Raw genomic sequence first — 22,527 nt, 5'->3', positions numbered from 1 at the left:
GTTGTGTTTCTGCCCGTGCCTCCGCACCACAAAAAAATAGAACATGTTCTATTTTTTTGCGGTGCGGACGGATCACGGACCCTTTAAAGTTGAATGGGTCTCGGTCCGTCCCGGCAGCCGCACGGAGGTTGCAAATTGCGGTCCCCAATGCACGGAGCAGATGCACAACGTTCGTGTGCAGGAGGCCTTAGCTTTATCATCTAACATGCAGGACACCGCGAAAAATCAGTGAATCTGTCATTGCCGACCCCACTACAAGCACAGAGACCTGCAACCCCTGTGATGCAATACAAAAGGCTGGAGCCTAGTAGGGGTGCAAAGCGTAACTGATGCCCCGTCAGCGCCATTTGCATTCCACTTTTGCAACTTTTATATCATTGCCACCTTTATAAACTCGCTCCAGCATTCTTATCTGTGAAAAGTGGGTCATTATTCTTAGACATATACTGTACATCTTTAGCTGAGGAGGCCACAGACGTCTCAAAAGTTTGGGTGTCTCCCCGGTATAATCTGCGTTACTCCACAATATTGGCCCTGCCACGTTCTCCTGGTGTGACCTACAGTAGGTATCTAATACACTGTGAATACTGACTTACCTTATCTTCTCCGTGGCTGTCAGGTAGGTCATAGTAGTGTCTGGGGAAAAAAGAGTCAATAAGTCACAAGCGATTCCCGGATGGGTAAGCTTTGCTTCCTACAGGTGAAATGTTCGTCTATGTTTTTCCATACTATATGTGTACAGTAATGGCTCAGGTCTGCATGGGATTTTATTAAAGGGGCTGCCTAATCACAGACATTGGTGGCATATCACTAGTACCCGCTTCTAAAACCGCCCAGAACAGCGCTACACGCCACTCATTGGTGCCGGTCTCCGCCTAGCATACTGATGTGAAGCCCGGTACACCACCAGCTCACAACAAAAAGACCTTGCCCTGAAACCAGACAACCCCTTTAAAGATCTCAACAATCGGACCCCTTTCTCTCAGACTTTTGTTGCATATCCTAGCGATATGCCACCAGTGTCTGTGATGAGGTACCCCCACAGATAAACCAGGCCTTATGCCTTGTAGGACTAGCTCGGCTGAATTTAATGATACCTTATCCAATGCTTAATTCTGAAGAAAAAGTACTATTGATCCATATGCAAATGAGAAGTTAAGTGCACCGAGGGCGGGCCCAAGCCATTCTGTGCACCCTTGCTCCTCCTGCTTTCTCTGCCAGCCCCTCCCTCTCCTTGATGGACAGGGCAAGATGTCTATGCAGGAACCTGGTCCTGTCAATAAGGAAGATGGAGGGGCTAGCAGAGGAATCAGGAGGAGTAAGGGTGCACATAATATTTGGGCCCGTCCCCAGTGCACTTAACGGCTCACTTGCACGTGACATAAAAAAAAGCCTTTTCTCCAGAATTAAGCCGCAGATCGCTAAGTGAAAGGCATCATTACATTCGGCTGAGATAGCCCTACAAGTCGTTGTGCACCATTTAACAGTGAAAAACTGGGTCACAGACTCCCTTTAATTTCACAGGTATTCTAATTATTTGGGGTGTTTCCCCCCCAATATAAAAATAAATCACATAAAATAAATTCCTCTTGTATTAAAATATGCTTGCACCTTGCTATAAACTATACGCACCTTAGGCTGAATGCACACGGCCGTGTTCCGTGGCCGTGGACGGTCCGTGGTATGCCGGCCTGGATTCCTGCTGGCATGCAGGAGCGCACGGCGTCATTGGTCGCTATGACGCCGTGCGCTTCATGCCGCCGCTGCACTACAGTAATACACTTGTATGATCTATACGAGTGTATTACTGTAGTGCAGTGGCGGCAAGAAGCGCACGGCGTCATAGCAACCAATGACGCCGTGCGCTCCTGCTGTCAGCAGGAATCCAGGCCGGCATACCACGGACAGTTCACGGCCGCGGAACACGGCCGTGTGCATTCGGCCTTAAAATGTAATTATCACTAGATAAGGCACAGGAGGGGGTGCTTGTTTACACATATGGCCCATGGTCTGAGGAGGCCCAAAGCCCCTTAGACAGTTATCCCTTTCCTGAATATTAGGAGCGCGGCCTCAAAAATTTATAGGTTGTCCTTAAATGAAATTTATAAAACCAAACCTAATAATGGCAATAGTGGTTGGCAAGGGTATAACTGGGGAGGGGTAAGGGTCAGTAAGCCATCCTGCTGTATGTGTTCCTTTTTTTCAGACCCATTGACTTGAATGGAGCCACGGAACATGATTTACGAGCAATAATAGGACATGTTCTATCTTTCAACGGAATGGAACAACGGAAATACGGAAACGGAATGCATACGGAGTACATTCAGTTTTTTTTGTGGAACCATTGAAATGAATGGTTCTGTATACGGACCGTATACGAAATGCAAAAAACGGCCCGTAAACGAAAAAAAACAAAAAAACGGTTGTGTGAAAGAGGCCTAAGATTCATTATATTAATGTGAGGAAAGCTCACACAGCAGAAACAACAGAAAACATAGGGTTAATCTGTTGTTGCTGGGCAGAAGTCTAGACCAATCACAGCCAGCTTCTCACACAGCAAGAGTTTTTACCAATCACAGCCAGCCTCACACACAGCCTGTCTGGGAATTCCCCTAGCTGGAATCATTACTCACCAGAGAGAGGAGCTGAACAGACACACAGTTCCAGTCAGAGTCCAGTTTTATGGGAACAAGAGGCCAAAATAGGTATTTAAAACAGTTATATAATGTTCCTACTGTTAATATACAGTAGGTGAACCCGATTTTGTGTCAATCTCGCTCTCTTTCTCGGCGAGATTGAGCACCTACGAGACCCATCGCGGGAGCCAGCGCCGAGCTGGCTTGCCGCGATGGAGACAGAGCCGTCATAGAAGCGACGGGAGATCCGACTTGGATTCCCGCCAATTCTACACGTGTGCGGCGTTTGTTATGAATCCTGAGGGGGAAGTCCCCGCCGGATTTTAAATAAAAATCCGGCATGGGTCCCCCCCTCAGGAGCATACCGGGCCCTTAGGTCTGTTATGGGTTGTAAGGAGAGCCCCCCCTACGCCGAAAAAAACGGCGTAGGGGGTCCCCCTACAATCCATACCAGACCCGTATCCAAAGCACGCTACCCGGCCAGCCAGGAAGGGAGTGGGGACGAGCGAGCGCCCCCCCCCCCCTCCTGAGCCGTACCAGGCTGCATGCCCTCAACATGGGGGGGTTGGGTGCTCTGGGGCAGGGGGCGCACTGCGGCCCCCCCACCTCAGAGCACCCTGTCCCCATGTTGATGAGGACAGGGCCCCTTCCCGACAACCCTGGCCGTTGGTTGTCGGGGTATGCGGGCGGGAGGCTTATCGGAATCTGGGAGCCCCCTTTAATAAGGGGGCCCCCAGATACCGGCCCCCCACCCTAAGTGAATGAGTATGGGGTACATCGTACCCCTACCCATTCACCTGCAAGAAAAGTGGTAAAAACACAAATAAACCACACAGTGTATTAAAATATTTTATTTTTCTGCTCCGGAGGCCGCCCCCTGTCTTCTTTATTAGCTCTTTTACCAGGGGGGGCTCTTCTTCTTCCGCTATCCCGACGGGTCTTCTCCGCTATCCGGGGGGTCTTCTCAACTCTCCGGGGTTCTCCTTCTGTCTTCGCCGCTCTCCGTTGTTGACTCGGCGCACCCCGGTTCTTCGTCTCGCGAGATCTCGGATTTTAAATAAAAATTTAGCGAGACGAAGAACCGGGGTGCGCCGAGTCAACAACGGAGAGCGGCGAAGACAGAAGGAGAACCCCGGAGAGTTGAGAAGACCCCCCGGATAGCGGAGAAGACCCGTCGGGATAGCGGAAGAAGAAGAGCCCCCCCTGGTAAAAGAGCTAATAAAGAAGACAGGGGGGTCTTCTCAACTCTCCGGGGTTCTCCTTCTGTCTTCGCCGCTCTCCGTTGTTGACTCGGCGCACCCCGGTTCTTCGTCTCGCTAAATTTTTATTTAAAATCCGAGATCTCGCGAGACGAAGAACCGGGGTGCGCCGAGTCAACAACGGAGAGCGGCGAAGACAGAAGGAGAACCCCGGAGAGTTGAGAAGACCCCCCGGATAGCGGAGAAGACCCGTCGGGATAGCGGAAGAAGACAGAAGGAGAACCCCGGAGAGTTGAGAAGACCCCCCGGATAGCGGAGAAGACCCGTCGGGATAGCGGAAGAAGAAGAGCCCCCCCTGGTAAAAGAGCTAATAAAGAAGACAGGGGGCGGCCTCCGGAGCAGAAAAATAAAATATTTTAATACACTGTGTGGTTTATTTGTGTTTTTACCACTTTTCTTGCAGGTGAATGGGTAGGGGTACGATGTACCCCATACTCATTCACTTAGGGTGGGGGGCCGGTATCTGGGGGCCCCCTTATTAAAGGGGGCTCCCAGATTCCGATAAGCCTCCCGCCCGCATACCCCGACAACCAACGGCCAGGGTTGTCGGGAAGGGGCCCTGTCCTCATCAACATGGGGACAGGGTGCTCTGAGGTGGGGGGGCCGCAGTGCGCCCCCTGCCCCAGAGCACCCAACCCCCCCATGTTGAGGGCATGCAGCCTGGTACGGCTCAGGAGGGGGGGGGGGGGGCGCTCGCTCGTCCCCACTCCCTTCCTGGCTGGCCGGGTAGCGTGCTTTGGATACGGGTCTGGTATGGATTGTAGGGGGACCCCTACGCCGTTTTTTTCGGCGTAGGGGGGGCTCTCCTTACAACCCATAACAGACCTAAGGGCCCGGTATGCTCCTGAGGGGGGGACCCATGCCGGATTTTTATTTAAAATCCGGCGGGGACTTCCCCCTCAGGATTCATAACAAACGCCGCACACGTGTAGAATTGGCGGGAATCCAAGTCGGATCTCCCGTCGCTTCTATGACGCGCTTGCTGGGATGTGCTGTCACTATTCCAGTGAGTGCGAGATCTCGGCACCATGTCGCCGAGTATCAGCGCGACGCTGTCGTGCTAAAAGCACAATATCACAAACACCTACTGTAGTGATTAGAACTGTATACTGAACAAGTTATATGTGTGTTTACTTACAGTTCCACGAAATTGCAAGCGGACCGCAAAACACACCACGGTCGTGTGCATGAGGCCTAATAGACAGTCTGGTTAGACTAAAAGTCAGAGATATCAAAATTCTTCTAATGCCACAGCGCAAAAGGCACTTCATAGTGCTGCGCCTGCCACAGTAAGGGACTCATTCCCAGGGGTGTAGAGGCGGCAGTCACACCTGGTTCTGGTGCCTAATGGACCCTAAGGTCCCTGTGCCATATAAGACAACAGTTGAGTTGTGAATGTCACATGTTAGGAGAGGGCTGTTCTAGATTTAGCATTTGGACCCAAAACTTCCATATCAAACTTCCAAATAAAATGGAAGATAAAGGCAGAGCTTTGATCTACTGATCACAGACCACCCTAGGACTTTCCACACTTCGTGACCAGCGTGCAGCATGCACTGCTATATAAGCTACGCAGTAAAGTCTGGCATCATATTATGATAAATATATTACAAAGTTGTCCCTAGTAAACAAGAACAGCGAAGTTCATCATTGAAATCAGGTCTGTTCAGGAAAACCCTAGACCTGTACTGCCTCTAGGCTCTCACATGGTGATGCACCTGGCCTGCTTCCAAGGAACCGTGTGCACTCCGGCGTCTGGCTTCAGACCTGACAACCGTTCTGTAATGTCATTGTTGTGGCTTAAAACCCCAGTGCTAGAGAGCGGAGAAGTCACCGAGCAGGTTAGACGGGTGACCTCCGCTCTTCCATCGTTACAACCTTAGATTGTTTCCTCATCTGAGCAGGATTATTTAAAGGGCATCTGTAAGTAGATTTGTAGCTATGAAACTTGCTGACCTGTCATGGAGAAGTCATGGCCAGGTGTGATGACATTTTCACTCCCTGATCTTGTCAATCAAAGTGGAGAAGGCGTAGCAGTTGTAGAGAGAGCAGAGCCTCTAGGTGTAATGGCAACGCCCCCATTGCTCCCAAAGGCTCATTTGCATATAATAAAACATCATATTTCTCAGCAATGCGGACACATATGAACATGGGACCAACACAGATGCCTTCAGCTGCCAAGTGCACATCTAACAGGTCAGCCAGTGTCATAGGGACAAATCTGCTGACAGATGCCCTTTAAGCTTAACAAAACACTCAGAGAATTTAGGGGTGCCTCTAATCCTAACTCACTGACGATACGCTAGCAGTGTCATTAGTTTCATCCTAGCTAAGTTATAGCCGGACATTGTGAACCTTTTTAACATGGGTAGCTGTATCATGTGATCCTCAGTCTGACAACCAGCCAGAGCATGCTCTTTGTGTAGTGAGATCAGTCTCTCCTGTGTTGCTGACTTCCTGTAAACTACAGGATTACATCATCACCTATGAAATCCCTCCTAGCAGTTTTCAGACCACAGATGTCTTCAGATTGTCACCGATACTAGATCATCATCATGTTTCTAGGTACACACAGGATAGAGTATAACCATCTGATTGTTGGGACCCCCACCAATCACTAGAAGGCAGGTCCTGTTCCCCTGAATGGAGTGGCATGACTGCTGCCATTCAATTTGTTGTCTATAGGACTGCCAGAGATATCTGAGTACAGCGTCCCAAATGGAGCATCAGCGGTGATGCACGACCTGCCGCTCCATTTGGTCAGGGGAATGGGACCCCCATTGGTCAGATAGTTACTTTTTATTTACAGTTACATAGGTACATGTCTAGGCTAGGACTTTTATTTTAAGTTTTCTGTTTTTCATTTAAAGTTTTCCCATTACCCATTATTACAGAAAAACCATCAACCTGCAAACAATTTTTTTTTAAATGTGTAATATTTGCACACTTAAAGTACCCCAGGGGATATCTGTGAAGTTTGGTTTGTTATATAATGTTTGTAATGTTAATGCTGTGTACTGAACACCCAGCCAGCTATGGCCAGAGTTAACAATCCCAGTCCAGTCCTCTCTGGGCCTTAGGGTGTGGGCTAGCTCCAAAAGTTTCCAGTCAAACTAGCTGTGGAGAGGGAGGGCAGAAGTCTCCATGTGCTCCTCTCCCATAAACTCCAGCTCCAAGCCTTGAAGCCATGGTCACCTCCACGAGCTCTAAGAGATGCAAGCTAACAAGAACTAAAGGAGGAGTGTTTGCATGGCTACAGTGAGAGACAGAGACAGCAAGGTAATCCAGCTTAAAGGGACACTGACAGGCCCTATAAACATATTTAGATATTCCTATGCAGTCATAGGTCTATTAAAGTGTATTCCCGATAGAGCGCATGCCCGATAGAAACTTATGGGCATCGACCTCAATCGTACCTTCTGCGCATGCGCCGGATACCCTGTATCCGGCACCCTCACAAGCCGGAATTTTAGTGCGCCTGCGTCCCTTATTCTTCTATGCGGCTGCTCTCTGTGTCTCCAGCTGCGTCTGCGCCGGCTCGGGGACTGTAAAAGCCGCCCAGCGCAGTAAATAATAATGAGCTGGGCGGCGGTAGGAAACGACAGTTGGGGCGCGGCTGGGCACAAAGGTAGGAGAAAAACCGCCCCTTGGGCACAAAGGAAGGTGATTGACAGATGATTATAAAGTTGATTTTGCATGGTTAAAATGCGGACAGGGGGTACTCTTATATGATTGGAATACACTTTAATAGACCTATGACTGCATAGGAATATCTAAATATGTTTATTGGGCCTGTCAGTGTCCCTTTAAGCCGATCCAGACCCTGCTGCTGTAGAGTTGTAACAAGTTGAGACACCCTATGTACCCCAGAAAAGTGGAGACTGCACCCACGGTCAGAGTACAGCTATTAGCCAGAGAACAATATAGCAAACATTTAGCCAGAGAAATCTGAGGGCCAATGCCATATTCATCTGATTAGCTTATGCTGGGACATCTGGGAGGACTTTGCCTTGTGTACAATGTACCGTTGGATATACTTCAACTCCTATTTTGTGCACAGTAAAGAGAGATTCTAGTTAAAGGGCTTTTCTGAGGTTCTCAAGTTAATGGGGCTGCAATACCAAGCAAATCCGCTATACAATGTACGGCACAGTGCTTGGTAAGCTGCAGTCCCATAGAAGTGGATGGGGACGCCATAGTTGTAATCACCTGCTGCGGCGAGCCGGTAAACCACGTGCTATCCTGAGGAAAACCCCTTTAACACCACATGCTGGCCACTGAATCTCCTACAGGTACCCTGCCTAGCAGCCACATGGAAACTAACACCATGGGCACTCCCGAACCACCATCAGGCAGGGAGCTCACAGCTACAGAGAGTGCCCTGAGGCAATACAAGGTGCCCATCCTTCACTGCACCGACCCCAGGGATCGACGACCTGAGGCAGTACACCGTGACACATGATCATCAGGGCCACTACCACTCCCATCCAGTGGCGTCTCTAGCTTTCAAATTTTGGGGGGGCACACTGGGGGCCAAGACAAAAGTAGGGGGGGCAGCTATAACAACGATACATTTACACAAGTACGCTTAGAAATGCTGCAATACTTTACCCAATACCTAAAACCGCAACAGGGAAGAAAAGTCCAGCTGTCTGTGGATGACACTTTTATAGAGAGGGGGATCTGTGGATGACACTGCTATGGGGGGGATCTGTGGATGCCACATACCGTATATAGCATCTTATGCTATATGTGTCATCCACAGATCCACCCCATGACAGTGTCATCCCCATTTCCCCCTCCATAACAGTGTCATCCACAGATCCCCCTCCCTATAACAGTGTCATCCACAGATCTCCCTCCCTATAACAGTGTCATCCACAGATCTCCCTCCCTATAACAGTGTCATCCACAGATCTCCCTCCCTATAACAGTGTCATCCACAGATCTCCCTCCCCGCCTCTCACAGGAGTGTACATATATAAAATAAACATATTTCACATGAACACTTACAGTTACTTGGCTCGGCCCTTGGGGATCTCGGACGCCACTTCAACACTTGGCCGGGGGCTCGGCGGAGCTGATGTTGTGTTTTATCCTAATGAGAAAGATTTCATAATAAGGATTTGGAGAAGGGGCAGAGGGATAGCAGAGCAGGGAGAGGCTGGTGCTGATACTAGGGGGTCATACCATGGGGGAGTAATAAAACCCACCATAATGCCCCCCAGTAGAAATAATTCTCCTTATAATGTGCAAAACATACCCCCTTATGCCCCCAGTTGAGCTAATTTCCGCCATAATGTGCCAGTATAAAATACCCCTATATAGTGCACCAGTAAATGCCTCCATAGTGCTCCTCTCCCCCCTTCCTGCTAGTGCCCCCCATAATGTACCAGTATAAAATGTCCCATATATCGTGCCCCAGTAGATGCCCTCAGTGTCCCCCATAATTTGCAAGTATAAAATACCCCTTCTTAGTGCCCCCCGTAGATGACTCCATAGTACTCCTCTCTCCCCTTCTCTATAGTACCCACCATAATGTGTCCCAGTATAAAATGCTACTGTACAGAGCCCCCCATATAAAACACCCCTTCTTTGTGGCCTCAGTAGATGCCCCTATAGTGCCCACCAATAATGTGCCAGTAATAAGTGCCCTCAATAACGTGCCAGTAACAAGAGCCCCCCAATGTGCCAGTAATAAGCCCCCATCACGTGCCAGTAACAAGAGCCCCCATCACGTGCCAGTAATAAGCCCCCCATCACGTGCCAGTAATAAGCCCCCATCACGTGCCAGTAATGAGCCCCCCATCACGTGCCAGTAATGAGCCCCCCATCACGTGCCAGTAATGAGCCCCCATCACGTGCCAGTAATAAGCCCCCCATCACGTGCCAGTAATAAGCCCCCCATCACGTGCCAGTATTAAGCCCCCCCATGTTCCAGTATTAAGTCCCTCCATCATCATGTGCGAGTATTAAGTCCCCCCATCATCATGTGCCAGTATTAAGTCCCCCATCCCCATCATCATGTGCCAGTATTAAGTCCCCCCATCATCATGTGCCAGTATTAAGTCCCCCATCATCATGTGCCAGTATTAAGTCCCCCATAATCATGTGCCAGTATTAAGTCCCCCCCATCATCATGTGCCAGTATTAAGTCTCCCCCCATCATCATGTGCCAGTATTAAGTCCCCCCCATCATCATGTGCCAGTATTAAGTCCCCTATCATGTGCCAGTATTAAGTCCCCCCATCATGTGCCAGTATTAAGTCCCCCCCATCATGTGCCAGTATTAAGTCCCCCCATCATGTGCCAGTATTAAGTCCCCCCCATCATCATGTGCCAGTATTAAGTCCCCCCATCATCATGTGCCAGTATTAAGTCCCCCCATCATCATGTGCCAGTATTAAGTCCCTCCCATCATCATGTGCCAGTATTAAGTCCCCCCATCATCATGTGCCAGTATTAAGTCCCCCCCATCATCATGTGCCAGTATTAAGTCCCCCCCATCATCATGTGCCAGTATTAAGTCCCCCCATCATCATGTGCCAGTATTAAGTCCCCCCATCATCATGTGCCAGTATAAAGTCCCCCCCATCATCATGTGCCAGTATAAAGTTCCCCCCCATCATCATGTGCCAGTATAAAGTCCCCCCCATCATCATGTGCCAGTATAAAGTCCCCCCCATCATCATGTGCCAGTTTTGTAATAAGCCCCCACAATGTGCCAGTAACACTATTGTAAAAAACAAACAAAAAAAAACCACTTATACTTACCTAAGTGTCAGCGATGCGATGCAGCCTCTTCCTGTGTCCCACGCTGTAATGTAAGGCTCAGGCGGCACGATGACGTCATTGCGCCGGCCACTGATAGGCTGCCGGCCTAGTGCCAGCAGCCAGGGGCGTACATAAAAATCACTGGGCCCCATAGCAGGAATCTAAATTGGGCCCCCATTCCCCTTTTATAGCCCCTCCCTTTGTTCCATGAACTATTCTTGCTGCTGCGTTTTATAATTTATGCCATCAGGGCCGGATTGGGATTACAAAACAGCCCTGGCACACAAAAGAGGTATAATAGATGCAGATGTATATTATATACAGCAGTGTACAGTTATGTGAGGTACGCGGTATAATATATGTAGTGTGTACAGGTATATAGTATATTCCCTAGTGTTCTGATATGTGAGGTATGAGGTATAATAGATGCACTATGTACAGATATATAGTATATACAGCAGTGTTCTGATATGTGAGGTACAGGGTATAATAGATGCAGTGTGTACAGGTATATAGTATATACAGCAGTGTACTGATATGTGAGGTACGGGGTATAATATATGCAGTGTATACAGTATATACAGTAGTGTAATATGTGAGGTACGAGGTATAATAGATGCAGTGTGTACAGGTATATAGTATATACAGCAGTGTACTGATATGTGAGGTACGGGGTATAATATATGCAGTGTATACAGTATATACAGTAGTGTAATATGTGAGGTACGAGGTATAATAGATGCAGATGTATATTATATACAGCAGTGTACAGTTATGTGAGGTACGCGGTATAATATATGCAGTGTGTACAGGTATATAGTATATTCCCTAGTGTTCTGATATGTGAGGTACAGGGTATAATAGATGCAGTGTGTACAGGTATATAGTATATACAGCAGTGTACTGATATGTGAGGTACGAGGTATAATAGATACAGTGTGTACAGATATATAGTATATACAGCAGTGTACTGATATGTGAGGTACGAGGTATAATAGATGCAGTGTGTACAGATATATAGTATATACAGCAGTGTACTGATATGTGAGGTACGGGGTATAATATATGCAGTGTATACAGTATATACAGTAGTGTAATATGTGAGGTACGAGGTATAATAGATGCAGTGTGTACAGGTATATAGTATATACAGCAGTGTACTGATATGTGAGGTACGGGGTATAATATATGCAGTGTATACAGTATATACAGTAGTGTAATATGTGAGGTACGAGGTATAATAGATGCAGTGTGTACAGATATATAGTAAATACAGCAGTGTATTGACACCTCGTACCTCAGATATCAGTACACCGCTGTATATACTATATATCTGTACACACTGCATCTATTATACCTCGTACCTCACATATCAGTACACTGCTGTATATACTATATATCTGTACACACTACATCTATTATACCTCATACCTCACATATCAGTACACTGCTGTATATACTATATATCTGTACACACTGCATCTATTATACCTCGTACCTCACATATCAGTACACTGCTGTATATACTATATATCTGTACACTCTGCATGTATTATACCTCGTACCTCACATATATAGTATATACAGAAGTGTACTGATATCTGTACACACTGCATCTATTATACCTTGTACCTCACATATCAGTGCACTGCGGTATATACTATATATCTGTACATATTGCATGTATAATACTGTGTAATTTATGCAGTGTGTGTGCATGTATGTGTGTGTATCTATATATATATATATATATATATATATATATATACAGAGCAGTGTATTGATGTGACACATAGAAGGTATAATACTGTAGATGCAGTGTTTATAGAAATATGTGGTCAGTTATGCATTATAGTCACTGTGAGGTACATGAGGTAGTGGTAACTGTCTGAAGTATTATACATGAGTGAGCAATGAGTAAAAACAGGGCATGGAGGGGAGGTAAATGATGAAAAGTGGAGGACCTCCTCTTACCTCTCCATTCCAGTCTGTATGGATCAATGCAGAGCTGCTTGTGAACTTTTAATACTTGCTGTTAGGGGTTGAAGGACCTGTGATGATGTCATCACAGGTCCTGGCAGATATACCTTTGAAACCTAGGAACTACACCATTTTTGGTGCAGTTCCTTTGCTAAATTCTGCAGGACCTGTGATGTTGAAGATGATGTCATCACAGGTCCTGGCAGATGCACTGTTCTAACCTGGGAACTACACTTTACACTGTGCAGTTCCCTTACAGGACCTGTGATGACATCATCAAAGGTCCTTTAGCTTTAGAAAGGTAAACAGGAGTAATTAGGGGGCGGGGCCTCTCCTCCACTTCGGTGCCTGCCTGCAGCCTATCAGAGGAAAGGGAAGGGACACGCCTCTCCCTCCCCTGCACCTCCGCTGGCACAGGCAGTTTACAATGGAGATGAGCGCAATGGAAGCGCTCATCTCCCTGTGCCCGGCGGCGGCTGCTCACTTGGGGGGGGTCATTTTAGTTGGGGGGGCACAGCATGATGTAGGGGGGGGCGTGGCCCCCTCTGGCCCCCCCCCTGGCGACGCCACTGCTCCCATCCTCTGCACGCTCATTATTCCTCGCTAGTGCTCTGCCTCTTTCATACTGTGGTGTGACAACTACGACAGCGCATCCATAGTAATGTCAGGCCTCATGGCTGTATTGTCCGACGGCTGCTTTAGAGGCTGAGCCCTGCGCCCCTATGGAGAAAACAGAGCCAATGACAAAAGTTTCCAATGCGCTTTTCTCACAGGACTCAAAGCGCGGGGATAGTTGTGTGGCTGGAGCGACTCTCTGGAGAGTCAGTGTCTTATAGGAGCTCGACCCCAACACACAAAGCACACTAGGGTCAATTTCGTAGGAAGCCAATTCACCATAACCCTTGACCGATGCAGTCACGTGATACTTCAAATGTCGTTGCTTCTGAGCGAAGGAATCCACCACCAATTTCTAACTTTTTTTTTAACTTTTGGACTGGAGGCAATAAATGTGCAGCTCCCGAGTCCTGGCTACAGGAATACAATGAAGTGATCTGGATGAACCCTCGTTCTTTACAGTGCTGTATGCCGATGCCTCAGTTCTGTAGAGCAACGCGCCTCCTCCTGCTGGTTATTTCTACAATTGATTTATTTTTATCACACAACAAAGAGTGACTTTCTCAGCAAAAAGTTTTTATTCTTCCCGGGAGTGGAGAGAGTTGGCCAGCAGCTCGACAAGAAATCTCGGACCGCCGAGGACACACTCCACATAACACATGGGGGCACTGGGACTTGTTTGGGAGCCCATGAGGCTCGTCAGCCTCTTACCAACAACCGGAACAGTTTTAGTTGTTTTTTTATTACTTTATATACTATTCTCACTCTCAAAGTCCTCTGCCGATCCCCGAATGTCATAGTTCTGTAACTTCACATGGCTATACCTCCCAATTTTTGCCTTGGGATCTTACATCCCTATGGTGATGCATACACTACAGTACCTGTGTACATTGGACCCAATGTACTTATCCATGCCTCGATTCTGTCTAAAATGTGTCGCAATTTGGCAACGCTAGGTTTTCTCCAATTTTTTTTAAAGATTTCCTCAGCTCCATTCAACTCTATGGGACTGCAGGAGATAGCGAAGTACAAGCGCTCGGGGACCTCCGGAAGCCCAATAGAGCTAAATGATGCAGCAGCGCACATGCAGGACTACTGCTCCATTCAAATGGGGGCGCCCAACGTGATCAGCAGGGGGCCCAACGTTCAGACCCCTGCCGATCAGACACTTATCCCCTATTCTGTAGATAAGAGATATGGTGCCCCTTTAAGAATGCCTGGGACGTTGTATCACTGGCTGTATTATAGCCAAGAGCTGCATTCATGATATTGCTGCCTGTCATTGGAAGCAGGCAACGGATTCGGCATTAATTTACATTGAAATATATTAGTGGCAGATCTGGCATTAAAAATACAGCAATGCCGGATCCGTCCTTCCGGTCTGCGCATGCGCAGACCTTTAAAAATGTGAAAAAATATAGAAACGGATCCGTTTGTCCGTATGACAAACGGACAGATGGATTGGTTTTTGCAATGCATTTGTGAGACAGATCCGCATCCGTCTACAAATACTTTCAGTTTGCATGCAGATTGCCAGCGACGGAACTGCTTGCCGGATCACTCTGCCGCAAGTTTGAAAGTCGCCTTAGCCGAGCTCCTATAATGCAGTGGGACAGTTAGTATGTGAGATTACTGTTCAGCACCCTATCTAAGGATGAGATTTACCAGAGTGCAAATCATCAGACAGAGCTCTGTAAAGACCCTGAACAAGCAGGAAATACAGTAAAATTTAAATTCTGAAACCAGCAGTACTGTGACTGCCTTATGTTTGATACGCAAGTTTAAGTCACATGTGGCGTGCCGTGGAATTGTGTATGAAAAATGTAATTTAGTATAATTCATGACTGTGTGTGTCTTTGAGCATGGAGCAGGGTGCTGCTACATAGTGTTTGAACTGCTGAATGAATTACTAGAAGTGAAAGTCCAGCGGGGTGTTATCAGTTGGGGGGTGTCTGACACTGGCAGCACTGATTGGACAATGTCAGACTGTGCACGACACACCATCTACTACTATTAGGCCTCTTTCACACTTGCGTTGTTGGGATCCGGCATGCACTTCCGTTGCCGGAGGTGCCTGCCGGATCCGTAACAACGCAAGTGTACTGAAAGCATTTGAAGACGGAACCGTCTTCCAAATGCGTTCAGTGTTACTATGGCACCCAGGACGCTATTAAAGTCCTGGTTGCCATAGTAGGAGCGGGGAGCGGGTGAGCGGTATACTTACAGTCCGTGCGGCTCCCCGGGCGCTCCAGAATGACGTCAGAGCGCCCCATGCGCATGGATGACGTGATCCATGTGATCACATGATCCATGCGCTTGGGGCGCCCTGACGTCACTCTGGAGCGCCCGGGGAGCCGCACGGACGGTAAGTATGCTGCTCCCCTGCTCCCCGCTACACTTACCATGGCTGTCAGGACTTTAGCGTCCCGGCAGCCATGGTAACTATTCAGAAAAAGCTAAACGTCGGGTCCGGCAATGCGCCGAAACGACGTTTAGCTTAAGGCCGGATCCGGATCAATGCCTTTCAATGGGCATTGATCCCGGATCCGGCCTTGCGGCAAGTCTTCAGGATTTTTGGCCGGAGCAAAAAGCGCAGCATGCTGCGGTATTTTCTCCGGCCAAAAAACGTTCCGTACCGGAACTGAAGACATCCTGATGCATCCTGAACGGATTACTCTCCATTCAGAATGCATTAGGATAATCCTGATCAGTATTCTTCCGGCATAGAGTCCCGACGACGGAACTCTATGCCGGAAGACAATAACGCAAGTGTGAAAGAGCCCTTACGCTCTTCTACATGTAAACCTTAATATGGTGTGTGTCGTCCCCCCCGGGTCCTCTTATAATCAAATATCCATTAATGGAGCAAATTTCCCTTTGCAATGGATCCTGTGAAATCCACGGCAAACCAACAGGGGAAAATTCGCCCTGTGTGGTCGTACCCTGAAGAGTCCCACCTACTAGGTGTGAACCCAACTTTCCTTGTACTTTGTGTAAGTATTTCAGAATCTTGAACTCTTAGATTACAACAATACAGAGAAAATACCTTTTCGATTTCTGGGAGCCATCTCTATTTTTGGTGTATGAATGTTCTTTATCGCGGAACTAGAGACAAAAAGAACAAAGGTGAAGAAGACACAATTACTCAAAGGGGTTATCCAACACTAAAAGAGTGGCCGAGACCTGCCCGACCATGGGATCCCCACTGCTGGATCCGGCAGTTCAGCTCCCACATGCGCCGCCAAGGACAACATCCGTAGACGGGAGAACACGTGACCGCTGCAGCCAATCTTAGGCCGCAACGGTGACCTGCTCCTCTTCTGTCACATGTGATGCAGGTGGAGCAGGTCACTGCTGAGGCCTGTGATTGGCTGCAGTGGTCATTTGTTGTCTTAGGCAAATGTGGGAAAGGAACAGCCAGCTCAGGAGCCCAACGGACCGGATCCAGCGACAGGGATCAGGTGAGCATCACCCGCAGCCTGGGTCAGGCAGGTCTGGGACACTCTTTTATTGTTCGGTAACCCTGTCATCTGTCAGCAGATTTGTACCTATGACACTGGCCCAAACTATTCATGAAGACATATCTCTAGCGTGGAGAAGTTCTTTAATCATAGATTATAATTGGAAGGACATTGCTCATTTCCAGCCTCCTGGAGAACATGTGACTCTACAGAAGAAAACCAGCCACTGTCACTGTAATTTTGGAAGTTAAACTGAGGACATCCATGTGACTTGAAGTTTTCTCAGACCATGAAATCGTCTATAGTCACAGCCTGGATTCTTACAGTCCCACTAATAGTCTACTGGCTTCGAGAAGCAGTGTTCGATTTCCTTGCAGCACCTCCGCAGGACAAAAGAAGCATTACACAGTTGCAAATTAATTTAAAAGGGTTGTCCACTCCTTTACTATTGAAGGTCCAACCAATCCCTTGGGGCGCGGGGTGTTTGTTCCCCGCGGATTAGGTATTGATAGGGTTTCCTGAGGATAGGCCATCAGCAGAAAAAGAGTGTACAACCCTTTTAAATTAATTTGGAACGATGTAATGCTTCATTTGTCCAGTGGAGGCGCTGCAGGCAAATCGAACAACGCAAATAGAAGCCTGTGGACTATCAATGGGACTATAAGATGACCTATATCCTATATTGTTCAACTATTGGGGCCGAGATTAGCCCCATTGTCATTTAATGTGGATAATCCTCCCCTTTTGTGGCCAAAATAATTAACGTTACTTATTTCCGTAGCTGAAAAAAATGGTGCCACAGCAACCAAACGGCTCCCTCGATCTTTGTGTGAGGCAGCAATTCGGGGCCCAGGGGAAAGATCGCTCAGATGCCGGGGTTGCTATTGACCACAACGTTTGAGGAGTTAAATGTCCATGATTGGCGTTATAGCCGACCACGGACATTGCTTCCAGGTGTTTACTGTGTAAAACAGCAGACACCCACCGTTTATGGTGCCCGCTCAGCTTCTGAGTGGGTACCCTGTTTGAACCCCGAACTTCCACCGTACATCGACTACAGTGGTCATCCTTAAAGGGGTTGTCTCATTTCAGCAAATGGCATTTATCATGTAGACAGAGGTAATGCAAGGCACTTTACTAATGTATTATGATTGTCCATATTGCCTCCTTTGCTGGCTGGATTCATTTTTCCATCACATTATACACTGTTTGTTTCCAGGGGTTATGACCACCCTGCAATCCATCAGTGGTGGTCGTGCTTGTACACTATAGGAAAAAGTGTTGGACTATGTGCGCTCCCATGGTCTCGGCCACCAGACAGACTGGTGCCTTTTCCTACAGTGTGCAAGCACGACCACTACTGCTGGACCGCATGGTGGTCGTAACCCCTGGATATGAGCAGTGCATAATGTGATGGAAAAATGAATCCAGCCAGCAAAGGAGGCAACATGGACAATCACAATACATTAGTAAGTGCCTTGTATTAACTTTCTCTACGTGATAAATGCCATTTGCTGAAGGGAGACATCCCCTTTAAGCGTTTTTCTGGGCTCCTAATATTGATGACCTATCCGATCAGTAGGGGTCCTAGCACTCTGAACGAAGCCGGAATCACAGCTCTGTTGGAAGGGACTGCAGGGGGTGCCTGGAGCCGGACCCCTACCGATCGAATATAAATTATCTACCCTGAGGATAATAAAAATCCTGGAAAACTCCTTTTTTTGACCCATTACCCAGCGAAGGGCTGCACTGACCACAGCAATGCTGACCTAATATCAAACAGATAAGAAGATGTCTACTAATTACTGACAATGGTTTCTTGGAAATACCTCTGGAAAGCTCCCGATAGGATCCCGATATTTGGAGCGAGATCTGCTCGGAGGTGAACCGCTTTCAAATAATCTTTCGATGGGGTCATGGTAGCCGTATTGATTGGAGACGTCTGACATTCTGCCGCTTGTTGTGCACTGTACAGGAACACGAGCCGCGGCAGCTGACAATGGCTCCTGCTGTACAGGTGTACGGCTTCCTATTGGGAGGGTAGGAGTGGCGTGTTCCTATGGGGACCTGAGTAACACCTGTCCTGTTGTAGTAACTCGTCTCCAAGTGTAGGATGAAGCTAAGTCAATCCTCATTCACAAATAGACCCACTTACTACTATTGATGTACCTGCTGCCAACCTCGTGTGGTCCCGACTGGAGGCTGTGGGATCACGAGACCGTTCCGCACGTGGCACATGTGCCATACTGACGCTGGAGCGCAGTACAGCTCCATAATGTTGGAGGTGTACACATATATATATATATACACCTTTACTGTAGGGTAATTAATGTCTGGAAACAAGCCGCCGATTACCCGACTTTCTGAATCATCAGATTTTCTAGATTACCAGCCACTGAATTAAGTATAGCGTTGGATGCGCCCATAAGGTCCCATTCACACGACCGTATTTTTGATCCGCATCCGAACCGCATATTTTAGCATTCATTTCAAAGGGGCCAAAAGAATCCGGATGGCACTTCGTGTCCTGTCTGCATCCGTATGTCCGTTCCGCAACCCCGCAAAAAAGGATAGAACATGTCCTATTTTTTGTCCGTCCGGCATTTTACCAATAGGTCCGCAAAAAATGGATGCAATGCGGACGTCTTCCGTATTTTTTGTAGATCTGCGTTTTGCGCACTGAAAAAGACATAAGGTGATGTGAATTGGGCCTGGCTATTACCGACCTGGCCCTCTTCTGGATCACATCATACCTCACAGACCGGACGTTTAGCGTCTCTCACTCTCGCACCACCTCCTCGTCTCATTCCCTCTCTGTTGGTGTCCCGCAAGGCTCTGTCCTAGGACCCCTGCTCTTCTCTATCTACACCTTTGGCCTGGGACAGCTCATAGAGTCCCATGGCTTTCTGTATCACTCCTACGCTGACGACACGCAAATCTACCTCTCTGGTCCAGACATCACCACCTTACTATCAAGAATCCCACAATGTCTATCTTCTATATCATCCTTCTTCGCCTCTCGCTTTCTAAAACTTAACATGGATAAGACAGAATTCATAATCTTTCCCCCATCTTGTTCAACCCCCTCAACAGACCTATCTATCATGATCAATGGCTGCACACTCTCCCCGGTCAACAAAGTCCGCTGCCTCGGAGTGACCTTGGATTCTGCCCTCTCCTTCCGACCGCACATCCAAGCCCTTTCCATCAACTGCCGCCTCCAACTCAAAAACATCTCCCCTATCCGCGCTTTCCTTAACTTTGAATCTGCGAAAATTCTTGTACATGCCCTCATTATCTCTCGCCTAGACTACTGCAACACTCTCCTCTGTGGCCTTCCATCTAGCACTCTCGCACCCCTCCAATCTATCCTCCACTCTGCTGCCCGACTAATCCACCTCTCACCCTATTACTCCTCTGCCAATCTCTTCACTGGCTCCCCATTGCCCAACTAATTCACTTCAAAGTACTAACAAATACATACAAGGCCGTCCATAACCTGTCCCCTCCCTACATCTCTGAGCTACTTTCCCGATACACCCCCACACGCACTCTCCGATCCTCACAAGACCTCCTTCTCTCCTCTCCTCTTATTGCCTCTTCCCACAATCGACTCCAAGATTTCTCCCGTGCATCCCCCACACTCTGGAACTCGCTACCCCAACATATCAGACTCTCACCTACATTGGAATCCTTTAAAAGAAACCTGAAAACCCACCTCTTCAGACAAGCCTACAACCAGTGACCCTGCTGCCTCTATACCGCCATGACCTACTTCACCCGCACCTACTGTGTCCTTCTCCCATACCATGTAGATTGTCAGCCCTCACGGGCAGGGCCCTCTCTCCTTCTGTACCAGTCTGTAACTTGTCTTGTTTATGATTAGTGCAATTGTCTGTATTATATATGTATACCTCTTCTCATATGTACAGCGCCATCATATGTACAGCGCTATGGAATGAATGGCGCCTTCAGCTCTCACTCTGTCACTGAGAGCCCAAAACAGCTTATCGGCGGGGTGCTGGGTATAAAACAGGAGAGACACACGGAACAGGTACGTGGCGGCCCCGCAATGTGACTGTCTGCACGCCCCTTAGGAACGTACCTTGATTTGTTTCTAAGGAGGTGGCAATGCAGAACATGGAGTTTGACATGACTGCCCCCTGCTGGCAACAGCTAAAATGATCACGAATATATTAAAAAAATACAAATATGTTGGTTTTCTGCATTTTTAAACATAATTGTATAACTGCATTTCATAAGAGGAAGGTTGAATTGATGAGAACTGCAAAATTACTTTGAAAATGACTTAAGGCTGTATCACACCTGCCGATGATCGCTAACGAGCATTCGTATGTAATACTGCCGCCAGCGCTCGTTCATCACGCAATTCAGATTTTTTAGCATGCTTAAAATTATCGTTTGCCAGCAGCAGATCGCGGTGTCTAATTACCACTATACAGCATGGGGACAAGTGATGGTATAGGAGGAAATTGCTGCATATAATAGCATATAATAGCAGCAATCCCCTCCACTAGCGAGCAGGCGATTGCCGCTGTCTAAGGGCTCATGGACACGATCGTGGTTGTTTTGCGGTCCGTTTTTCACAGATCCGTTGTTCCGTATCCGAGATTTTTTTTCTCTGATTTAAGTCCTCTTCCGTTCCGTTATTGCACAAAACATATCCGTATGATCCGTTTTTTGCGGATCGGAAACAGTAACTTAGGGTACTTTAAAACTTGCGGCAGGATTCCGGCAGGCAGTTCCGTCGCCGGAACTGCCTGCCGGATCCGCCTGCCGATCTGTCAAAACGTATGCAAACTGATGGCATTTGTCAGACAGATAAGGATCCTGATCCGTATGACAAATGTATTGAAATGCCGGATCCGTCTCTCCGGTGTCATCCTGAAAAACGGATCTGGCATTTATTTATTTTCAATTTTTTTGCGGTCTGAGCATGTGCAGACTGCAATGCCAGATCCATTTTGCCGGAACACTCGGGGCCAGATGCATTTCAATGGGGGAAAAAATGCCGGATCCGGAATCTTGGACGGAGATAAAACCGCAGCATGCTGCGGTATTATCTCCGTCCTGAAAAGGCAAAACGACTGAACTGAAGACATCCTGATGCATCCTGAACGGATTACTCTCCATTCAGAATCCATGGGGATAAAACTGATCAGTTCTTTTCCGGTATTGAGCCCCTAGGACGGAACTCGGTGCCGGAAAAGAAAAACGCAAGTGTGAAAGTACCCTTATTAATCACCAAACACATGAGCAATATGGGCTGGGCATAGCATTTCTACAGTATGGATGTGTTCCGTGTGCGTACCGTATTATTTGCGGACCCATTGACTTGAATGGGGCCTCAGACCGTGATTTGCGGACAATAATTGGACATGCACTGCTTTTTTGCGGAACGGCCATGCGGACAAACGGAAACGGAATGCACACGGAGTAACTTCCATATCTTCTACAGCCCCATTGAAGTGAATGGTTCCGTATACGGTCCGCAAAAAAACCTGAACGGAAGCAGAAAGAAAATACGTTCGTGTGCATGAGCCCTGACACATCAGTGTCTGATCAGTGATTGTGAGCCAAAACCAGGAGTGGGTCAAAAAAACTGAACGGGTGGAAATCTTTCCATTAGGGCTCATGCACACGGGCGTCTGTGCCCCGTTCTGTGGACTGCAAATAGCGGCCCACAATACACAGGCACCATCCGTGTGCACTTGAATGGGTCCGCGATCCGCAATAGATGGTCCACACCAAAAAAAATAGGACATGTTCTATTTTTTTGAG

The 22,527-nt window shown here is 47.8% G+C and overlaps 1 protein-coding gene across 2 annotated transcripts in view; it reads right to left on the bottom strand.

The window, feature by feature from the left end:
• The window catches only part of LOC120982525 (coiled-coil domain-containing protein 170-like), a 56,074-nt gene that overhangs the window by 28,729 nt on the left and 4,818 nt on the right, over window positions 1-22,527 (bottom strand). For both annotated transcript variants that reach the window (XM_040412748.1, XM_040412749.1), the window contains exons 2-5: window positions 20,831-20,901; window positions 18,555-18,754; window positions 16,311-16,369; window positions 597-636 (exon numbers count right to left, since the gene is read on the bottom strand). In XM_040412748.1, the coding sequence (XP_040268682.1) occupies window positions 597-636; window positions 16,311-16,369; window positions 18,555-18,754; window positions 20,831-20,879 (348 nt within the window). In that variant the 5' untranslated portion in view covers window positions 20,880-20,901. The remainder of the gene's footprint in view (window positions 1-596; window positions 637-16,310; window positions 16,370-18,554; window positions 18,755-20,830; window positions 20,902-22,527) is intronic.

The sequence above is a fragment of the Bufo bufo genome, chromosome 11 (genome assembly GCF_905171765.1).
Source record: "Bufo bufo chromosome 11, aBufBuf1.1, whole genome shotgun sequence".
In the NCBI taxonomy this organism is placed as follows: domain Eukaryota; kingdom Metazoa; phylum Chordata; class Amphibia; order Anura; family Bufonidae; genus Bufo; species Bufo bufo.
The sequence above is the reverse complement of the archived record's forward strand: the minus strand, read 5'-3'. Positions and strand labels throughout refer to the sequence as shown.